Below are 23,334 nucleotides of genomic sequence, written 5' to 3' on the forward strand. Positions count from 1 at the left end.
TTTTAGCTCTTTTGGTTTTGTTGAAGGCTCATTTTGGATATCTGCAAACTGCAAATGGATATCACAAAATTTGGAGATGTGAAAACTTACAAGTATTACAAGTTTTTCATCATGTGATGTTTTCATATAAATATAAGGCATTTTATCTATAAAAACAGCTAAATTTGACCATATTTGGGACATATAAAGCAAAAATATGTAAAGATAGGTTTAAATGAGCTTTTTCTATTGACATATCAGATACAAAAAAAACATACAGAGGAGATTTTTGGAGAAAATGAAATTTCAGTGAAAATTAGCTAAAAAAAAAATCTTCATTTTTTGGAGAAGCTGAATTTTGGAAAACAAAAAACAAAAATAATAATAATAAAAAATAAAGTTTGTTTGTAGTATCTCAAATAAAATAATAATAATAAAAATAATATTAACAATCCGAACGTTTTTTTTTCCCTCGCATTTATGAATATTCTTCAGAATTTCCTGAACATAAATGACAGACGCTCTTTTGCTGACAGAGGATTGGCTGCAGACTTCTCCATTATAAAAAGCTCTGATCACTGAATATTAGACACGACTGATGAAATCCTGCGATAAGTCAAAATGTGTTTCATGTGCAGTTCTGTGGTCTCGAGTGTTCACACTCCAGTGCTGAGTCTGAACATTCATAACTAGATCGAGAAAATAAGTGAGTCAAATCAAGTCAAACTGAAGGGACTCCTCCAGGGACTCTCCTGAACAGAATGAGGTCTCCAGACCAACATGTGGTCTTTTTGATGTTCACAACAAAACTACAGTTATGTCTGTTTAGAGTTTCAAACGGCACAGTTTCTCACGATCTAGGATGTGTGGTCCTGGTTTAGTTCTGTTCTTGTCCTGGTTTAGTCCTGTTCTAGTTCTGTCTAGTCTCTGTTAGTCCTGTTCTAATTGTGGATTAATCCAGTTCTAGCCCTGTTCTAATATTTTTCTAGTCCTGTTCTAGGCCTGGTTTAGTCCTGTTCTAGTTCTGGTTTACTCCCTGTTAAATCCTGGTTTAGTCTGTATTCAGTCCTGTTCTAGTTCTAGTATAAGCCTGTTTAGTCCTGATTTATTCCCTGTTTAGTTCTGTTCTAGTTCTGGTTTAGTCCTGTGCTAGTCCTTTTTTAGTTATGGTCTAATCCTGTTTTAGTCCTGTTCTAGTCCTGATTTAGTCCTGTTGTCCTGAATAGGTCTGTGGTTAGTCCTGATGCTGGTTTTGTCATGTTTTAGTCCCGGAAAGTACGTTTCTAGCAGCATTATCAGAAGTATTTTCAATTTCTTTCAATGATGCAACTTTTATCCCCCCAACATCCCGGTCTCCTCCTCAGCATGTCGGAAGATGGACAAAGCAGATGTATTTTTCTGTGGTCAGTGTGCGTGTTCAGTGTGTGTGTTCAGTGTGCATTTGCGTGTGTTTGTTTTTAATGCATCTCTCTGAAGCCGAATCCAGCAGCCAAAAATCAGCGCTGAAATCAGGGATACAGGACACGGCTCCAGATCCACTCGTCTTTCTAAAGTTGAGTGTTTTCAGTTTGAGAGAACTCCTAAATGTGCAGGGTTTGTGTGAATGAAACAAAACACAACTCCACATCTGTATGTGAAGAGGAAACTACATTAGAACACAAATCAGAAGCATAATATGAGCCAAGTGAAGTGAAAAAAAAAACAAAAAACACAACACACTGACCAACATGACCATCTCATAAACTTTTACACACTTTTGAGAGCATATGGTTAAACAATTAAAAGAAATCCTGGTTTTCTCTCTCCCGATAATAATAGACAGATTTTATTTGTCTGATCCTTGAAGTTCAAGACTACTGGAGACTAACAGGCTTGTCAAATGTAAAAAAAAAAAACCAAAACTCTGATCCAATCCATTAAAACCAGTATCAAAACTGCATCATCATTTGAGCAGGTACTGATGCTAAAAGTCCCACTGAACCTTTCCTGAATGTTTTTAGAATGATGTTGATCTGTATCAGAACAAGTACGAGCACATAGACTAATATACACACATGGACCATTGTCCTATGAATTACTATGATGTAATATTGTAAATTACATTCTATTGTCTAAATAAAGAGTGGTTTTAATTGTCTTTGTGGTACTGGAAATGGTAAAGAGTATATTAGTTAATAAATAAACCTTAATTCCTTAATAAATCAACATTTGTCAGGATGCTTTAAAAACTTCTAAGCCATTCATTCATTTTCAGAAACAGTGTGCTCCCAGAACAGGGAGTGAGCTCTATGTTACCTAAATTTATCCTTAAAACATTTTAGAACCTTTAAGTAAAATAGAAACCTATTAATATTCTTAACACCAACGACACAGATTTGACACTGATTCAGTAAAAGAATCCAAAGTAAAAGTAGGACATTTTCATGGAGGTTTGCAGAGCATGTTGTTGTAGTGATCAGTGGTCTGTTGTTATATTTTTGTATATCCAGCGTGGAACCATGCAGATGGTACAAATCAAAAGCTCTCATTTCCAAACATTGTGAACTTAAACGGTGGTGAATTCTGAGCTGCACATTTTTGAATTTGGCGGGAAAGTGAAGTTTGTGAAAATGAGTTTGTGTTTTTCCAGAGGAGGGGACAGGTCCGGGTACAAAGGGTGCTCTATGCTCTTCTTTGGGTTGTACCACTGGTTTTTCTTCAGGCAGAACTGTGGACAGACACAACACAGGCATGTCAATAAGGGACAGGTGTATTTAAAGGACACTAGCACAGTGTACACTCAGAGTAAAGGCTCGGTAAGAAGCAGAATTTCATCCAGCAGAGATGGAATCATATTTTTAAAATGTCTCAGTTTATGGACAGGCCTCATGTGAAGCTCAGAACCTCCAGAATTCCTCCCTGAGCTGCAGAGGCTGCACTAGCACTGACTGGTGCAGGTGCTGGGGTTTAGGAAGAGATCATTCAGATCAGAGAGACATTTTAGGTTTAAACACACTGAATTTCAGCACTGAAACTGGCAACACAAACGAGAGACTGTGAGGCTTTCTGATTGGATAATCATCTTGAATCAAAACTAAAAATGATGAATTATTATGAATATTATTATATATGAGTAGTTTATGAATTGCCTAATCTCTAGCTCTGATATGTGCCAGATCTGTCAAACTCAAACTGAGCGTTCACTTTAGAGACACGTCTCACTCAGTGACACCTCTGAAGAAGTCGCTTTTGTACTATTCATCTTATCACAATAAAAAAACAAAACAAACAAAAATAAGTTTATAACAAATGGACATAATTTCCAATGTTTCTGTAATTAATAAATCAGCATTACAATTGTCATCAGCAAAAACTATATTAGTTTCTTATTTGGTTGAAGTGAAAGCTGACCAGCATCCCGTCACTGACTCCTTTCACACACCTGGTCTCCTGACTACTTTCATTTCTCCAGAACAAAGACAGTGTCATTAAAGTGAATCAGATTCTGCCCTAAGCATCATTACTCTTACTGTGTGTGTCTGTGTGTGTACGTGTCTGTGTCTGTGTGTGTGTGTGTGTGTGTGTGTGTGTGTGTGTGTGTGTGTGTGTGTGTGTATCTCTGAGGTGAAGGTGTAAAAATACTCACTAAAGTCAGAGCTAAACCCAGAACCACAAACAGAAGCAGACCGGCTCCCAGGACCAGCAGCTGTGAGGGGCTCCCAGCAGGCACATGGACCACAGGGACCGCAGGGACCACAGGCTCTGGGGAGTTCAGACGAGACCCACGTGTAGGCTCTTCTGTAGGGCAACCTGGAACAAAGGGGAAAGAAGGACTTAATTAGGGCTGCACAATCTATTGCCAACTGCTGGGTTTCAGATGACATCAGAGTGTTGTATTGGCCAATCATATTTAATACAGACGAGAGGCAGGTTAAATAAATCAACATTTTCAACATTTGTGAATTTATCTTTTGGAGACTTCATGGTAAATTACAATATAATTCATAGGAAAACTGTCTACAGCTTTGCAAGATCATCATTACAAACAAATCGAAATCTGAATTTGAATGGATGTAATTTGCAAATGACACTGTGTCATAATTTCCTCCATAAACAAAAGCCCCTGTCTTTTTTATTGGATTTATATAGCATCTTTATACAGTGCAGACCACCACCATCACTCACTCACACACACACACACCATTCATACTAGGCCTTGTAGGTGAAGTGTCTTGCCGAAGGACACAACAATAGTTTTTTTTTTTTGCCACTGGTGCTGACTGTGGTGTCTGGTGTTCCCAGTGGTCTCCCATCAGAAATCAATACAAATTATAAAAGTGCATATATATGTTGTTTTTTTTTTTTTTGCAAACATCAATATTTGCAGCATGAAGTGCATATTCATCAGAGAGAAAGTAACATTAAAACAACATAGAAAAGAGGAAAGTACAGGGATCAAGAGTAGGGCTGTGTAAATATACTGAACTATCAACCAAAGTGTAGCGATGTAATGAAACAATTTGGTAAAATATACCAAAAAATACTCTTGGCAATATATCGATACAGCAGTCCATCATATCGATACTGGATCACCACATTTAACAATATGATGTATTGATACATAATCTGGCATTGATTTCTGATGTATATTTACCTGCCCGCTGACAACTATGATTAAAGGACCAGGCTGGGTTAAGCTGAACGTTGTATCTTGTATAGTACTGTGTGGGCATCTCCTGTGATTCCCTCTCGGATTGGCCAACCAGTCAGTGGGCACAAGGTTTTGTGGAAGAAAAGTAATTATTCTCTGGTTTTAGTTTTCATTCTGGTTAACAAAGACATGTGATGTGTTTACACTTTGCATCCACACATGTACCGGATCAGTAAATATCTACGTCCACAAGAGTGAAAACGATGTAATACATCTGCCACATCTGTATGTGGCGCTGTTAACAATGATAATAATATTTAATAATGTATATCTCATCACCGGTTTTTAAACTTTAAGGTAATTTAGCCGATTTTAGATGTATCCCAGAAATATAGCTGTTTTGTTTTGCAAAAGTTAAACATAAGTCACAGAAAGAACCCTCATATTCCACTGAGTCGTGTTCTTTAGTCCGACAGAAGCTGAACTGCATCAGTGCACAATAGTGAGATGTTTTTTGAGCGCATAGTTTATGTAAAGAAGCCATGCCGTTTTAAGTTTCGTGTCTGCAAAACATAAACAAATATGCACAAAGCCGTGTGGATAGGGAAGACTTGCGGACACAGACACGACGTGTCTGGACGCAGATCGTTTCTGATACGGTGATACGTGGATTCGTTTCAGTGTAAACATAATCTTTGTTATTGATCCGTGTGTGTAATCTGCGGTGCGTGTTGTTAGTATTGGCGTTAGCAGTGTGTCTCGGTTGCTGGGTGATGGGAGCGGCTCTGTAGGTTACACCTGTCCCATTTTGGCAACACTTGTGGACTGTGGAGGCTCGTTTGAGGGCTGCGGGCTTCGCTGCATCAGAAGACCCTGACGATGACGGGATCGTGACGGGATCGTTTTCCAAAAGTTGTGGTTTGCTTGTCCACAAGACAACACAATGCCAGTTTTCTCAGATTTCTCCGCTCAGGGACCCGTTCCCAAAAAACTCAGTTTTCGTCCACCCAAAATGCCATGTGGACGAAAGGCCAAAACAAATACAAACTTTTCCGTTTTGACCAAAAAACATTGTGGTGTGGACGGCCCCTTAGAGACTTTACCCATGATACCATCAAGGGCCCCTGGGGTCTTCACCTGTTGCCTCCTGCTGCTATCCTTTGTTATCTCAGCTGTACTTGATATGTTAATCTTTTGAAACAATGACACTGTTTTACCAAAAGGGTTTTTTATGAGGGTGCTTTGTTATTGCTGTGAAATTCCTTCAGACTTTACCCACCTCTTTGTGTATAAAATGCTTGCTATACCTTTGCTCGTGCTCAGCTTGCTCCACAGACACCGTGTGTGTCAGAAGCTCACCATGTGCCTGCTTCCAACATGGAACTTCTAACCAGTAATGACAACAACAGCAAACCACATATGAACATGGAATTTTTCTTCTTCAACAGTTTATATGGGAATGACACACAGAGAGAACCATGACCTGAGGAGGATCTACTGATATAAACATTGTCACTCATTAAATGCAGTTTGGAGTAAGTGTGCAGATCATGTCTCACTCTCTGTTCACTGTGATGTTTATTTATACTTCTTACAACATTTTTGAACTGTTTAGCAGCTGCACTTTACTTTCAGTTCATTGTTCCTTTTCAGTTTAAAATGTTAGGCCAGTGTAAATTTTTGCAGATTTACAAAAATCTGGCAAAAAGAAGTAATGAAATGATAATTTATACATTTATGCCAAACCTACTGGAAAATTTCTGAGCGTGAGTACAGTCTGTTTACAGTGTAAAATAATCTAGTCAAAACAGCGGCTTTGTTTTTACAGGTTTAAAAGTCAAATAAGGTGAGTAACTATCATGTGTTTAAAATACAAATATTACTGAAACCTTTCATCAGCTCATCTAAATACCCAGTGTTTTCCCAAGAAGTAAATCTGACTTTTCCAAAAATGACACTGGAGTAGTTTTGTTCTCGACATGAGACATTATGTCAGGAACAAAAGATCTGACTCTCTCCCAGTTCAGCTGACATTATAAAAGTATCATAAAGGTTTATAAATGTATATTGTTCATGTTTTACCTGTGACACTGAGGCGGACACGTCCCTCTCTGTTCTGTTCGCCCACAGGTGCAGCCAGATAACACTGGTACACTGCCTGGTCTGAGCAGGTCACTGTGGGCAGCTGCAGGTTCAGAGTCCCCTCCTCCAGAGAGATCCTCGTGTCTGCGTCCACATACCACCTCATCTGACCAGCAGGGAGCGCTTTGGACACCAGCCCACTCAGACGAGGGACTCCGGTCTCCTGCACAAGTAGCGTTGTTAGTTGGCAGTGCAATTCCAGCTCCAACAGATGAATACTATTGTTTTGTCCTTGGGACAGCAGTTCAGTTCTGGTTTCGACCCAGTTCAGTCATAACCTGGCCAGACTAGACACTTGACCTGAATTATACAAAGACACATGTAGTCTGAGACTCGTGACTTTCACTGGGAGTGAATGACATACAGATGCTTCATTCATAACAAAGCATGCATTTTTTCACAAGAAATACTGACTTTGAAAATCACTGAGTGAAGTTCTAGATTTGGTTGTGAACGATAGATGTCAGAGAGCATTTGTGCTCTAAATAAAAGTACATTTCTGGATCGACAATGAACATTGTCAGAGATATAATTTGCTGTGAGCATGATACTAGACCCTCCTACACTCAAACATTAAGAGAGTTTGACTCACCAGGCTATAAAAATATTCACATGTTTTATAAGTATGAGAAAGCTGCAGAAAGCCCCGGGTTATTAATATAGGGCTGTTCATATTTATTTATACACAGTCTCGTCTGACTCTCCACTGTCTGATCTCTGCTGGTTAGTCACCATGCATAGTCAAATTGTGTTAATGTTATGTGTGTTTTATGAATATACTTCCTGGAAAAGAAAATGACATGTTTTGCATTTGTTCCTCTGAAATAAAAAATATATCATTTTAGCTAAATAAGGTTCTACAGAGCAACTATGGACATGGTTAACCTGCTAGTCGCCACATTCCAAACAGGAAGTGATGATGGGCGCAATTTAGCTCCATCGAGTCCAGCTCCAAATCCCTCTCTATACTGAAAAAATAAATAAATAAAAAAATCACCCTTCTCTCTCTAACTGCTGCGGTCAGGCCTGTCATTTTAGTCTTAAGTCAAGGAACATGAGCAGGTTAAAAAAAACATTTTGTTATTTCATCCATAAATCAAGATAACAGACAAATGCAGTGCACATTCTTTCTCCAAGGTCGCCTCAGTGAACTTCACTCAGCAGGAGTCAAAAGATATGGGTAATGTCCCTCTCTTAGCTCACTTCTTTATACACCAGTGAGGTTCATTTTGTCTTCCGATAATTTATGTTATTAGATAATTTTTTCAGACCAAGAGTTTGTTTTCATCCCTGACAGTTTGTCCTGCTCCTTGCACTCTTCCTCAGAGTCACGTGATGTTGCTGTGACATGTCTGCTCAACTGATTTATACAGGTTTTGGTGCTGACTTCCTACAAACACCTTCGATGGATTAAAGAGGCTATCAAAATATGGAAACATGCCCACAGGACTATAAACTGGGACGAGGGGGCTGTTTTACTCTCACACACCTGGGATACTGTCCTGAGGAAGTGGGACTGCACTTGGTGCGGTCGTCCTGCCTCCACCGGGAGGAAGACCGCGCCAAAACCTGTTTAAATCATCTGAGCGACACGTGACTCTGAGGAAGAGCACAGGGAGCAGAACAAACTGTCAGGGATAAAAACAAACTCTTGATCTGAAAAAATAACCTAATAGCATACATTTCTTTATATAGTCTGTGGTTTAGACCCACAATGAAACATTGGTGAGGTCATCCACACTTTTGAAATGCCTGCTGTAACAGAGTCACCTTGAAAAGAAATACTATTCATGCACATCAATGCCAGTCCCTGTATTCAGAGTGATGGTTCACATGGAATGAAAATTCTGTTAGCACATGTGCAATTTTAGTCTTATGAAATGATGGCAAACATGTTGATATGAAACAAAGAATTAAAGAATTGCTTAACTATTGAAAAACAAGGACTTAACTAGGACTAAGGAACATATCAAGTCTACACCAGGACTAAACCAATATGCTGTAAATGATTTAAATGATTGCAACAGCTCTTATATTACAAAATACTTCTGCACACAGCAAACCATTTCTTAATAATATGGCATTTAAAAACAACTCACAAGTTCTGTTAGACATTTATAAGAAACTCTGAGATCATAGTTAACTAAATTAAAATGACCAAAAAAAAAACAACAACAACAACAAGCTACATAGTTTTAATTTTTATTTCTTACTTCAAATAGTGGTGTAAAGCTGTATAACAGAGAAAGTAAAAGTAACTAGCAAAGCGAATGTAAAACTGAACTTCTAAAGAGTAAACAAAACCTACAACTCAGCCGTGTCTACAGCAAGTGATATAAAGCAGAATTATTGGAGACCAGACCAGTCACCACTTAAACCAGCTATTAATTATGAAAAAGCTACTTAATAATGGATTTAACCAGGATTAATGTCTCTGGTCTTTAGCCTTGCAAAACCTGTTGTTTCAAATTCCCAGAAGGAAGAAAAAACTTACAAGGTCAAATGCCAAACAATAACATTCAAAGCGGTGTCCTGTTCCAACCTTTACTTTGTATTAAAAAAAAAAAAAAAAAGTAAGTAAAGTAAAATAAAACTTTAATAATGAAAAATATATATTATACCTTATACCAGCGGCATGCCCAGTACTGCAGACCTGGTTTTTGCTCGGCTGTACAAGGCAGGGTCACATTTCGACCTGGATTTACTTCAAATTCATACAGCTTATCTTCAATTGCTGACACAAAAATGAAAGTGAAAGCTGTAAAACAAACAAACAAAAAAATAAAAATACACACAAATAAATTTGAGTTCGCACATGAGCACATTCTCACAATATCGTGGAGGTTTTCTCTTGATACACAGAGCAGTTTAAAAAAAAAATATTTTTTTTTATTTTTGAGATTTTTATAATTACCTAAAGAACCACAACAAAATGTCTAACAAGCTGCTGCAGATCTCTGCACTAAAAGCATGCATCTGATTAACTGTACTTGTAAACAAAGGTTGCACAATCCACTTCAAATGCAGTGAAGTAAAAACGTATGTAAAAAAAAAAAAAAGCTCTAAAACGTAAAATAAGCAGAGGAAAACGCGCATTTATAATCTTAACCGTCACAGATGCATTGATAAATAAAGGCGTAAAGCTGCGTGAGTTGAACCAGAAAACATAAAAGAATAAAGCACAGAGAAAAATCGTGCAGGACGAAGATTAAAGACACACGAGCGAGTTACAGAAGCGAGAAAACGTCGAAAAAATAAGTGTGCACATCGTACTTACGCAGAAGAATCGGCCAAACACGAACCATATTTCCGATGCAGGAAAGATACGTCCAAGTAGAAAAGAAAGTTCTAACATTTGTTTATCTCTGTTCCCCAGGCCTGTCGCTGCAGCCAATCCAGTTCTTCTTCCTTTTCTAGTGGAGCCTGTTTTTGGTTTTATATTAACTGTGGTGCATGTGCTGCCACCTCCTGGTAATCAGAGTACAGATTATGAGTAACTGTATTCAGTTACAGTTACTTTATTGAAATAAATGGATTCCACAGAGGTATTTTCCTGTTTTCACATTTTGGACTATATCCCTTTTTTTTTTTTTTTAAATTTAGTTAAATAAAGTCTGGGCTTTTCATTTTCTTTTACCAGACAAATCATCTTATGTTACGATATCCTGGTCTTTGCTTCTCTACAGCAAACCAAGTAATCCAAAGTATTCAGATTACATTACTCACTTTAAGTAATTTAATGGATTACGTTACAAACTACATTTTGGGGTATGTAATCTGTAATCTGTAGGGGATTACATTTTAAAAGTAACCTTCCCAACACTGTACATTTAGTGGAAGGGGACCAGATTTTCAAAATGAAAAACTGGGACACCCCCGATTTGTGGTGGATGATAATAATAAAATATTGAAATGAATGTGTAATTAAGGAAAACTGTTGAATCATGACGAACATCACATTTTCTTTGTGTTCTGGCCATTTTTAAGCAGCTTTTCTGTATTGTACCTAAATGTATGCCTCTCTTTACTGTTGGCAGGTGTCAAATTGGTCAAAAATAGGGACACCTGGGACATTTCTTGTAAAAACTGGGACAAATCTGCTGGGACAGGGGACACGAGGCCCAAAACTGGGACTGTCCCGGGTAAATAGGGACGTCTGGTCACCATAATTTAGTGCCTTCCTTGTTTTCTCAACAAAACAAAAAATTTATGAAATATACCACACAGCCACAGCCGTCGACTTTCTACCTTCACTTCAGCGTCCTTTCAAATCATCCCTTGTGACATTTTAATCCACAGATCAGACCCTCCTCCACTTTTAAACAGCATACGGCTTTACAAAATCATTTTATTTAAACAAATATTAGTGTTATCGTGATATTAAAGTTAGATTCTTACGCATTACGTTATAGATATTGTAGTGACTATTTGTCAAATAAAAGTAACAAACAAAAGCGTGGGCAAACTCAGAACTAAACATAACTCAAATAATCACCTTTGGGCACCATGGGTATGTGGTTTACGCAGTACAAATCAATGTCCATGACTAGAGATGATTTTCCAAGGTTTATTTTCCAGTTTTTGGGCAAGCAACAAGGAATACATGTTTAAGGTGACTCCTGCTGCCTCTCCTCGTGACTGGCAAAAAACCATAGGCCCACCCAGGTGCACTCTGGTCTACGTGTACCACCCTCCTTTATCCCCGAGGTGACCCAAATTAAACCATCCATCCATCCATTTTCGTCCGCTTATCCGGGGCCGGGTCGCGGGGGGAGCAGCCTAAGCAGGGACTCCCAGACTTCCTTCACCCCAGACACGTCCTCCAGCTCCTCCGGGGGGACCCCGAGGTGTTCCCAGGCCAGCCGAGAGACATAGTCCCTCCAGTGTGTCCTGGGTCTTCCCCGGGGCCTCCTCCCGGCGGGACATGCCCGGAACACCTCCCGAGGGAGGCGCCCAGGAGGCATCCGGAACAGATGCCCGAGCCACCTCAACTGGCTCCTCTCCACGTGGAGGAGCAGCGGCTCTACTCCGAGCTCCTCCCGTGTGACTGAGCTCCTCACCCTATCTCTAAGGGAGCGCCCAGCCACCCTGCGGAGGAAACTCATTTCAAGCGCTTGTATCCGCGATCTCGTCCTTTCGGTCACTACCCAGAGCTCATGACCATAGGTGAGAGTAGGAACGAAGACTGACCGGTAAATCGAGAGCTTCGCCTTTCGACTCAGCTCCCTCTTCACCACAACGGTCCGATACAGCGACCGCATCACTGCAGACGCTGCACCGATCCGCCTGTCAATCTCACGTTCCGTCCTTCCCTCACTCGTGAACAAGACCCCGAGATACTTGAACTCCTCCACTTGAGGCAAAGACTCCCCACCCACCCGGAGAGGGCAAGCCACCTTTTTCCGGTCGAGAACCATGGCCTCGGACTTGGAAGAGCTGATCTTCATCCCAGCCGCTTCACACTCGGCTGCAAACCGCCCCAGTGCACATTGCAGGTCCTGGTTCGATGAAGCCAACAGGACAACATCGTCCGCAAACAGCAGAGATGAAATCCTGTGGTCCCCAAACCGGACCCCCTCCGGCCCCTGACTGCGCCTAGAAATTCTGTCCATAAATACAATGAACAGAACCGGTGACAAAGGGCAGCCCTGGCGGAGTCCAACATGCACCGGGAACAGGTCTGACTTACTGCCGGCAATGCGAACACAGCTCCTGCTCCGGTCATACAGGGACCGGACAGCCCTTAGCAAAGGGCCCCGGACCCCATACTCCCAGAGCGCCCCCCACAGGACACCACGAGGGACACGGTCGAATGCCTTCTCCAGATCCACAAAACACATGTGGACTGGTTGGGCAAACTCCCATGAACCCTCGAGCACCCGATGGAGAGTGTAGAGCTGGTCCAGTGTTCCACGGCCAGGACGAAAACCACACTGCTCCTCCTGAATCCGAGGTTCGACTATCGGCCTGATTCTCCTCTCCAGTACCCTGGCATAGACCTTACCGGGAAGGCTGAGAAGTGTGATCCCCCTATAGTTGGAACACACCCTCCGGTCCCCCTTCTTATACAGAGGGACCACCACCCCGGTTTGCCAGTCCAGAGGTACTGTCCCCGACCGCCACGCGATGTTGAAGAGGCGTGTCAGCCAAGACAGCCCCACAACATCCAGAGACTTCAGGTACTCAGGACGGATCTCATCCAACCCCGGAGCCTTGCCACCAAGGAGCTTGCCAACCACCTCAGTGACTTCGGCCAGGGTGATGGATGAGTCCGCCTCTGAGTCCCCAGCCTCGGCCTCCTCCTCGGAGGACGTGACGGTGGGATTGAGGAGATCCTCAAAGTATTCCTTCCACCGCCGGACAACGTCCCCAGTCGAGGTCAGCAGCTCTCCCCCCGCACTGTAAACAGTGTTGGTGAAGAACTGCTTTCCCCTCCTGAGGCGCCGGACGGTTTGCCAGAATCTCTTTGAGGCCGTCCGATAGTCCTTCTCCATGGCCTCCCCGAACTCCTCCCAGCTCCGAGTTTTTGCCTCCGCGACCACACGGGCTGCAGCACGCTTGGCCCGCCGGTACCTGTCAGCTGCCTCAGGAGTCCCCCGAGCCAGCAAGGCCCGATAGGACTCCTTCTTCAGCTTGACAGCATCCCTTACTTCCAGTGTCCACCACCGGGTTCTGGGGTTGCCGCCGCGACAGGCACCACAGACCTTACGCCCACAGCTCCGAGCAGCTGCATTGACAATAGAGGCCGAGAATGAAGCCCACTCGGACTCCATATCTCCGGCCTCCCCCGGAATCCGGGAGAAGTCCTCCGGAGGTGCGAGTTGAAGGTCCCTCTGACAGAGGGCTCCGCCAGACGTTCCAACAGACCCTCACTACACGCTTGGGCCTGCCAGGTCTTTCCGGCTTCCTCCTCCGCCAGCGAACCCAACTCACAACCAGGTGGTGATCAGTTGACAGCTCAGCCCCTCTCTTCACCCGAGTGTCCAAGACACGCGGCCGGAGATCAGATGACACGACGACAAAGTCGATCATCGACCTCCGGCCTAGGGTGTCCTGGTGCCACGTGCACTTATGGACACCCTTGTGCTCGAACATGGTGTTCGTTATGGACAAACTGTGACTAGCACAGAAGTCCAATAACAAAACACCACTCGGGTTCAGATCGGGGAGGCCGTTCCTCCCAATCACCCCTCTCCAAGTGTCACTGTCGTTGCCCACGTGGGCGTTGAAGTCCCCCAGGAGAACAACGGAGTCCCCGGTCGGTGCACTGTCTAGTACCCCTCCCAAGGACTCCAAGAAGGCCGGGTACTCTGCACTGCTGTTCGGCCCGTAGGCCGACACCACAGTGAGAGACCTGTCCCCGACCCGAAGGCGCAGGGACGCGACCCTCTCGTTCACCGGGATGAACTCCAACACACAGCGACTGAGCTGTGGGGCAATGAGCCCACACCAGCCCGCCGCCGCTCCCCGCGGCCAACGCCAGAGATATGGAGAGTCCAGCCCCTCTCAAGGAGTTGGGTTCCAGAGCCCAAACTGTGCGTGGAGGTGAGGCCGACTATATCTAGTCGGTAACGCTCAACCTCCCGCACAAGCTCAGGCTCCTTCCCCCCCAGCGAGGTGACATTCCATGTCCCCAGAGCTAGTCTCCATGTCCGGAGATCTGGTCGCCGAGGCCCCCGCCGTCGACTGCTGCCCAGATCTCTCTGCACCGGCCCCATATGGATCCTCCTGCGGGTGGTGGGCCCACGTGAGGACGGCCCCACGTCGCTCCTTCGGGCTGAGCCCGGCCGAGCCCCGTGGGGGGAGGCTCGGCCACCAGGCGCTCGCTGGCGAGCACCCACCCCAGGCCTGGCTCCAGGGTGAGGCCCCGGTGACGCCAATCCGGGCGACGTAACTGGCCTTGCTCGTACACTCATCATAGGGGCTTCTGAACCGTTCTTCGTCTGACCCGTCCCCCCGGACCTGTTTGCCTTGGTTTTTTTTTTTTTTTTTTTTTTCCAAATTAAACCAAAAACAAAAAAAGAGGTGCTAACGTAAATAATACCAACTTAGACTAAGAAATTAGTAAGAATAATATTAACATAGCAAAAATATATTATACAAATTAACAAAACTAAATTAGTAAGCTAATTAACAAACAAAAATAATAAACACATTTTAGAATCAACAAAATAAGCAAATAGCTCCTACAGATATTATTTTTTAAAGGGAAATAAAAAAGCCTAAAAAGTATCGCGACAACTCTTTGACACATGTTGTACTCTAGTAATTCTCCTGGACTGAGACAATTTTGCATTGAAAGTGTTGAATTTTGTGATTCAAAGTGCAATAACAAATTGTTGAGATGTTCCTTACTAAACGATTCCTTTCCCAAGCCAGTTAAGAGATTATATTCTTAAAAGGAACTTTGAAAAGAAAGATATTAAAATAATTAGAACTAATATATCTTTCCTTCCAGTTCCCCCCTAAAGTAAAGGAGATACAATTTAAAATTTGGAATAAAATTCCTAGAATTCCTAAAACAAAAATTCAAATTTGAGACAGGTAAATGTGTGTTCTGTGACACAGGGGAAGAAGACCTGGAACATCTTTTCTTTTCATTAGTTTGGTACAACAATTTTCATTCGTTGCTTCAGTCCAGCAGAATGCAATTTGCCCCTCTAACCATAAATGAAATCAAATTTGGTGTATTAAGAGAAGATAAAAGGAAGGAATTTGGAATTAATAATTTATTAATCTAGGTATTTTTTTTATTCACAAATGTCAATGTTTTAAGGTAAAACCAAATATTTATCAAATATCAAATATCAAATATTTAGAAATGACCTAAGAATTTGTGTTGACTCATTGAACCTGATTGAAAAAAGAGAAGCCGGCTTTCTTGTATCTTTTTTGAATGATGTCAATTTGTTCCATTGATTACATGTTTTAGAATTTGCCCCCATAGTTCGTTTATGAATGTATTTTTGTTTTTGTTTTTCTTCACAACTGTGATTTGATTGATTGATTTATTTATTTATTTTTGCTAGATTTGGATGTGATTTGTATGTGGTGCCTTTTTGTTTGTATCTGGGATTTGAAGTGCTAATAAAAAATAAATAAATAAATAAATAATAATAATAATAAATAATAATAATAATAATAATAATAATAATAATAATAATAATAATAATAATTAAAAAAAAATCTAGTTCAGACCCTCCTCCACTTTTAAAGTCCATGCGACTATACAAAGTCATTTTACTTAAACAAGTATTAGTTTTAAAGTGAAATAAGTCTAGAAAGTATCGCGACAACTCTTTTGCGCATGCGTAATAAACACGGCTCACATTTAGTTCAGTTTGAACGAGGACTGCTCCGTGTGAAAACTGAGAAACAGCCTTAAAGCTCCATTTTTCGTGAAAAAACTAAAATACCATCGGAGATACAAGATCGGCGATTCTCCACGTAGCCACTGTCTCTTCGGAAATAGTATAAAAGCAGTCAGGCCGCAGAAGTTTCCGACGCCTTGATGCCCACGCAGTTATGTATCTGCAGGTGGTTTTTAAGGCTCTTTTCATGTCAGCAGGTGCGTGTGGTTGTGTTTTAGAAACAAATCAATTCAGTCTCTTAATAAACCTGCTTTTATCGCTTAGCCTTGGTGGTGTTAGCTCGCTATGTTGCTATTGCTATGTTGCTATTGATTGCTTCCATTCATTCTGTCGCGTGTGTACAAATACACTTGTTACTCATTTGCACTGGTTGTTGAGTTGAACAGATGTCGGGGAAACTGTACGTATTGCTTATGTTGATAAGATAATTCATTTATAAAAAGCGATAGTGAAACATGGTGAAACGATCCATCGGTGGAACTCCCCGAACTTTCACATAAGTAAACAACACCTTAAGATGGCGGTGACAAGAGGGAATCCCCACCTGATCCCACCTGAGCACCGAGAGCCCGATTACTCTTCTGATTTTAGTCAATATAAGTTTTATTGCCAGTTATAATTTTCACACAACATGCAACACAACTAATATCTTATCATTCAGTATCATTTCATTTCGATTTTTTATTCTAAAACATGCACAAGGTCAAATCTCCAGCTAAGGTAAGTATAAGAATAATAATTTATTAATCTTCTATAGTTTTATATAACTTTTCCAGACACTCAAAGTCACATTACAGTTATGTACATTATCTATTTACTCTACCCTCTGTGGTGGTAAGCCACAGCTGCCGTGGGACAAACTGACAGAAGTGAGGCTCTCAATCTCTGCCATTGACCCCTCTGACCACCACCAACACATAAACCACATTTATACTAGGCAAGGTGGTTTAAGTTTTGCCACCGTCACCCCACGGTGGCACTTGGCATTCCCAGTGTTCTCCCATCCAAGTACTAACCAGGCCCAGCCCTGCTTAGCAAAAGAGATCTGATGAGATCAGGCTAGGTAGCCCTGACCAAGACTAGCTCAAGATCTGGAGATGGGTCTGACTGTTCCTGCTCCAGGTTTAACCCAGAGACATTGAAGGATGGGTCAAATGCAGGGGACACATTTTCCTACAGGGACAAAGAGGCCATTTGCAATCCCTGTTCTGTAATTGTACTGTAATACAGTGCAAATACTTCTAAATATATTTTTAATTTTATATCAGATCTCTTTGATATAAAAATGCCTAAAATGCCTGTTGTCACTGAACTAACTTCCATGGCTCTCACTTCAGTATCCACTGTTCCTCCTCTTGTAATCTTGTCTCTCCTCTAAAAAATCTTTTCTTTTCTTTTAGTTTTTTCTGCTTGTGAGGGGATAAAGCAGATGACCAAAGACTTCAGCGGCTGTGATCTTCCCTTTAAAATCCCCATAAATTACAACTATGTCTACGAGATCTCCAACAACTATAGTACGGTACGTTGAATTGAATTCTGATTTGAAAACTATTTTTTGCAAATTAATTTGCAGCACACAATATTTGTGAGTTAGACTGCCCCATATGGTGATAAAAGTGGAACCCTGATGTCTTCCCTGTGTCACTATGGTCATACATACTTACATACATGTATGTCGGGATGCACCGTTACTGGTATTGGATATCACGCCAATACTGAAAAATTGGCTGGATTGAATATATCACATTCCAAATATCGGTTCAGCTGTTATCCTAGTTCAGCATTTAAAGGTCCTGTATTGAGCCAAATTGACTCTTGTGAGCTTTAAACCATTTTATAATGTTGTTACCTCATCAAAAACTGACCTCGAGTTTTGTTTCATTCACACATGTTTGAGTAACTCTTTATTAGTCTGTTTACATCTCTAAATGCTCTGTTCCAAATTGTGATGTCATGAAGTGGTGGTTTTCAAGTTAACAGCTACCTTTTACCTTTCGTAAAATGAGTGACGTTATGGAGTTTAAAAACACAGTGAGGCACTTCCTGTATTACCACATGACATGACAAGGTTGAGGAGTGTTTTCTTTTTGAGAGAAGAACTCAGCCTAAGTATACAGGGTTTCTGTGTTAAATATGTGTGAGTGAAACAAAACACAACTCCAGGTCTGTTTGTGATGAGGAAACTACGTTATAATGTAGATCAGAAAATAATGTCCTATAGTTAATTTAAATAAGATGTTGCCCTGTCTGTCCAGCTGAGGCTGCCATTTGCAACATGGATGGAATGAGACTATTAACTGGTTGTCATTGGCCCAGAGTCTCTTAATGTTTGAATTTTTATTTATACAAATGTATTCCATAGTTACTTGAGAGATAAATAACAACTTAAAGGTGCACTGTGTAACTTGTCCACTGCTTGTCTCCATGGATTTGTGCCTAGAATGTTCTGCAGAATGGCCATAAACTTAATATCCATGGAGACTTGCAAGACAAATTACAGGTTAGATTTGTGGAGAGGCAGCCCAATCACAGTAAAAGCTATCATTTTTTTAAGATATTTTTGAGCAATAAATATCTATCTGTTGTTCAATGAATGCAAGACAGAGCATTAACATCTCCACAGAGACAAATGGGTTGTGGACCCTCTTCAGTGCACTTTTATATTAGGGGTGGGCGATATATCGATATTTTAAATATATCGAGATAGTTTTTAAACTCGATATGAATTCTGACATATCGTATATATTGATATAATGCTTATATTCAATTTTGATTTCGCCTCTTCGCTTGTTTACCTTCTCTCTCGTCGCCTCCGCTCGCCCTCGCCTCCCTGATTTTGTTCGCTCGTGTCTCCTTCACTCCTCACGCCGTGAACGCCGAAAGTTGGTGCCAGTGAAAAGCTTCAAGCACCACGTACCTGAATGAAAAGAAGGAAATATGTTTTATTTCTTTTATTTTATAGTTAAATTATTATTTATGTAATTAGGGTTTTTTGTAATCTTAAATGTTCCTGTATGAACTGCCAACCTCTTACACTTTAATAAAAAAAAAAAGACCTTGTGGAATTTGGTAGATTTGTTTTTGCAGTTTTCAGTTTTAGGGGGTTATTTTTTCTTGAACATATATCGAGATATATATTGTATATCGAGATATAGCAAAATATATCGAGATATATTTTTTGATCCATATTGCCCAGCCCTATTTTATATAAAACAAGATAAAACGTACAAATGTGTAACTAAGGAATCCTACCCTACTGTTTTCAGGCTCTGCACTGGTATCTGTCAATATCAGGCACTGGCAGATACTTAAACCTACACTGTCGCTGTCAACACTGAAAACCGGTGCATCCTCTAGTCATATGGTGATTCCCTATTTCTCTATTGTTGTTGAATCTGCACTCCCAGAAGAAGCAGATTACCTCAAAATTCACATTGAATCATGATAAAATATTTAATGTTTTTGATTTTGTCTTTTGTTATTGTTACTGAACAGAATTTTCAAACTAATAGGAACTTGCTTTGACAGTATGGTGCAACATTAAACACACGATAATAGGTGTTATGTAGAGCGTCCGGGGCTCGCGCGGAGCGTCCGGGGCTCGCGCGGAGCGTCCGGGGCTCGCGCGGAGCGTCCGGGGCTCGCGTGGCAGGTGCACTTGAGCGGAGCTGAAGTCCACAAACAGGATCCTGGTGTAGGTTCCCAGGGAGATAATTCTTAAAGTTGCTGAGAGTTTAAAAATATTATGGACATGAATAAGTTCCATATTTAAACAACTTTTTATATGTTTTTATCCCAGCAGACTGACCCAACATAGGTAGGTATTGAAAAGGATAAAATGCACTAATGGCTGCTTTGCTTGCTTTTTTACTTTGTACATTGTACAAAAATCACAAAAATGAAACTGCCATTCCAACCAACACACCACAAAGGCTGCTTCTGCCATTGCATTTACAAATATTGAATAAAATAGCTTCAAGATCTAACTTTTCTTTTTTCCCCCAGCGGGCTCAAACTAAATAGATTAACACTTGGGGTAGTGGTTCAAACATTCTATAGAGCTCATACCATTGTGTCCATGGGCCAGACACCCCCATACCAGTCACATCTGTATTTCTCTGTGAACAGTGAACATTAAAGGGCCTATATTACCCCATTTTCTGATCTATGTTCTAATGTGGTTTCCCCATCACAAACAGACCTGGAGTTGTTTTGTTTCATTCACATGTTTAACACACAAACTCTGCATTTTTAGAATGAGTTCTTCTCACTAACTGAAAACACTCTGTTCCACCTTGTGATGTCATGTGGTAATACAGGAAGTGCTCCGCTGTGCATTTAAACTCCATACACCTTCTCTAGAATCATTTGAATCATTTCCACCCTGTAATTGCACAGCCTTGAAATTACAGCTATTGTTTTAGCCTCTTTGAAACTGCTTCACTTCTTGGTGCACCAAAAGATATTGGAGATTTTCTATTGACAATCTCAACTGTACAAAAGGCATAACAAAAAATATTCTGAAATAAAAGCAACGATTTAAAGATGCACTGTGTAACACCTGCTTGTCATGGAAATGGTATTGCTTTGTCTGGAACAAAAGAAATGAGCAGGTTAGAGCACAAAGCTACATTACTATTCAGATCTGTGGAGAGTCGCCCCTATTCACAGAAGGAATGATGGTGTTTTTGAGCAATAGAAACACCTGGAATGAATGAATGTTAGATATGTTTAATGTCATACCATGGAACATTCCAGGGAAAGCATCTCTGTGGATAGCAGACCCTCCACCAAAAATGTTACACACTGCACAGTGAACATTATTCTAGAGTATTGAGGCTAAAGATAGTTATTGACCTGAAAACTACCACTTCATGACATCACAAGGTGGAACAGAGCATTTTGATCTTTGGAGCTGTAGACAAATAATAAAGTGTTACCAGGTCCAGGTCTGTTTTTGAGGAGGTAACATTTTTAATATAGCTAAAAGCTGACAAGAGTCACTTTGTGTAATATAGGACCTTTTAAGAAATGTAAAAATGCTAATAAAAGCAGCCATTTTGTATTTTTTTATCTAAAATCCTGTCATAAATGTCAGATTTTGTTTCCATTAAACCCAAATGTTCCCTGAGTAAATCCACCTGGTGCTTTAGTTCCTGTACTTTTAGTTGGTGTAGATGTGCTGTCATTCATTCACCTGCATGAGTCTTCCCTGTGATGCTCTGTGGACTGTGCTCTTGTACTTTTGGTTGTCGTTGCATTTCTGTCATTGAAAATCTGTGTTGTTTATTATATTTGTCTCATCATATAGTTATTCTACACTGCAAAAAATGAATATCCAGTGTTTCCAGAGCCTTAAAACCATAATATTGTATAGAGTCAACAAAAAAAAATATAGAAAGGCAGTAAAATATATGCATTATTTTTGCATAAGGTTTTATTTTTTTGATGATACATTGTACAGTGGTCAAAATTGTAGTACGATCTAGCGTAAAACTAAATACTTGAATTTTGAATTTTAGTCTGGAATCTGGATCTTTTTTCTTTTATTCATGGTGACCCATTTTTATTATTGTCTTCAAATAGTAACTGCAAGGCCACCCTGTACCAAACTCTGCCCCTGGAGCCTGGTGTTAGTATCAGAAATTCTTGACTGTAATCAAGAAAGTTCGTTAGTTTGAGTACAAGTAGGTGACCTCACAAGACCGAGTTACAGGCGAGGCCTGAATTCAAGTCACCTTAACACTTGCTAGAATTCTTTTTTGCTGTGTATGTTCATGATGATGAGACAAAAGTTTTCGATCTTTGCATAAATGAGTGATCACATGTGTGGTGTTCAGGAGAGTACCCGGTCCACTGCTGTGCACACTGCTCCCTGTCTATTCTGTCCCATTTAAAACGTGAATGTGTTTCAGTCTCCAGGGCTCCTTCACAGGCTGAGAGTCTAGAGCTGGAGATGGACAGGAGAGGGAGAGGTGGAGGAAAGGAGGAGGAAAAGTGGAGTAGGAGCAGGAGCAGGAGTCTGAGCCACTTACTATTTAGAAGGCTGCATGCATAAATAGACCATGTCCATTTCTATGTACAGTCTATGATCTGAAAACATCACATTAATCTGATTCTACAGTTTTTAACTTGAATGATCTTTTGAGAAAGAACATGTATGGATCTTAAATTCACACTGATATCTCTATTTATTAGATTCATATCAGTCTGGTCACCACGCCCTCTGTCACGTGTTGAGCCAGAACCAAATGTGATTATTCAATCAGATTTGTTGTTTTTCAGTGACACTTGTGAAACGAAGTAAAGCTATTATTTTTATTATTATTATTTTCCAACAAAATCTGATTTCTTTCCCCTCAGGTGAACAAAGTTTAGTGCTTCGCTCATTTATTCTGCAGAAATACGTTTTATAGTAGGTTTTTTTCTCCCTTTTTTCCAATACAAGCGAACCATGTGTACCCATAGACTCTCAAATTCTTCAGTGAAATGAATGAGATTACCACTTAACTGGATCTTAACCTAAACATGCAGTTTAGAAGCATTTAGAGGCAAAAGTGGGCCGGAGGAGTAAGGTCAATAGAGCTCCTGCAATTGTCATCACACAGTCCTGACCCCACACTGGCACCACATTTGGATGATTCAACCATAGTGTCATAACGATTGAAAAACTGTACGTTTGTATATTGTGGATTAGCATTAAATAGTGTATTAATGAGACAGAGAGAGTAGACTGAAGAGAAACGATCCTAAATGCTTTTGCTAAACACTGTTCATGCGTTTAACGATAATGATGCTTAGAAATGTGGACTGTAGAAAATAAAATCACAAACTAAAGTTAAATCAATGATTTTTGTGTTTATTACTTTGGCATGAATGATTTAGATGCTATGGAGCTTTCATATGTATTTTATCCGTTTCACATCATTTAAACTGTTAGTATCAGTAAAAGTCTATTTGCCACAAACATCTTCAATTACCTTTTTTTGATGATGTACGAAGGTGAAAAGTAAACCACATGTCCATATATTGCCGAATTAAGGTGAAATCTATGCAATCTTTTCTCTTTAACATCACTCCTGTGCCAAGTAATGACCACTCATGTTTAATCTGATTAGTTTTAAAATAAATCATTGTCTACTATGATTTCCTTTAATGACAGAAAAAAAGCGACTCTGTGCCATTCAGTACCCATAATCCACCAGTGCCAGC

The 23,334-nt window shown here is 40.6% G+C and overlaps 1 protein-coding gene across 1 annotated transcript; it reads right to left on the reverse strand.

Annotated features, from left to right (window-relative positions):
* Nucleotides 1-1,607: 1,607 nt before the first annotated feature.
* LOC110170473 (uncharacterized) lies at nt 1,608-10,156 on the reverse strand. The gene is made up of 5 exons (XM_020936130.2): nt 10,029-10,156; nt 9,373-9,509; nt 6,692-6,914; nt 3,605-3,768; nt 1,608-2,686 (listed from the first exon to the last, which is right to left on the reverse strand). The coding sequence occupies exons 1-5, from the start codon at nt 10,054-10,056 to the stop codon at nt 2,525-2,527; spliced, it is 714 nt and encodes a 237-aa protein (XP_020791789.2). The 5' UTR covers nt 10,057-10,156; the 3' UTR covers nt 1,608-2,524.
* Between the last annotated feature and the right edge of the window lie 13,178 nt (nt 10,157-23,334).

Source organism: Boleophthalmus pectinirostris, unplaced genomic scaffold, assembly GCF_026225935.1.
Source record: "Boleophthalmus pectinirostris isolate CB_2022bp ecotype Guang Dong unplaced genomic scaffold, ASM2622593v1 HiC_scaffold_6, whole genome shotgun sequence".
In the NCBI taxonomy this organism is placed as follows: Eukaryota; Metazoa; Chordata; class Actinopteri; order Gobiiformes; family Gobiidae; genus Boleophthalmus; species Boleophthalmus pectinirostris.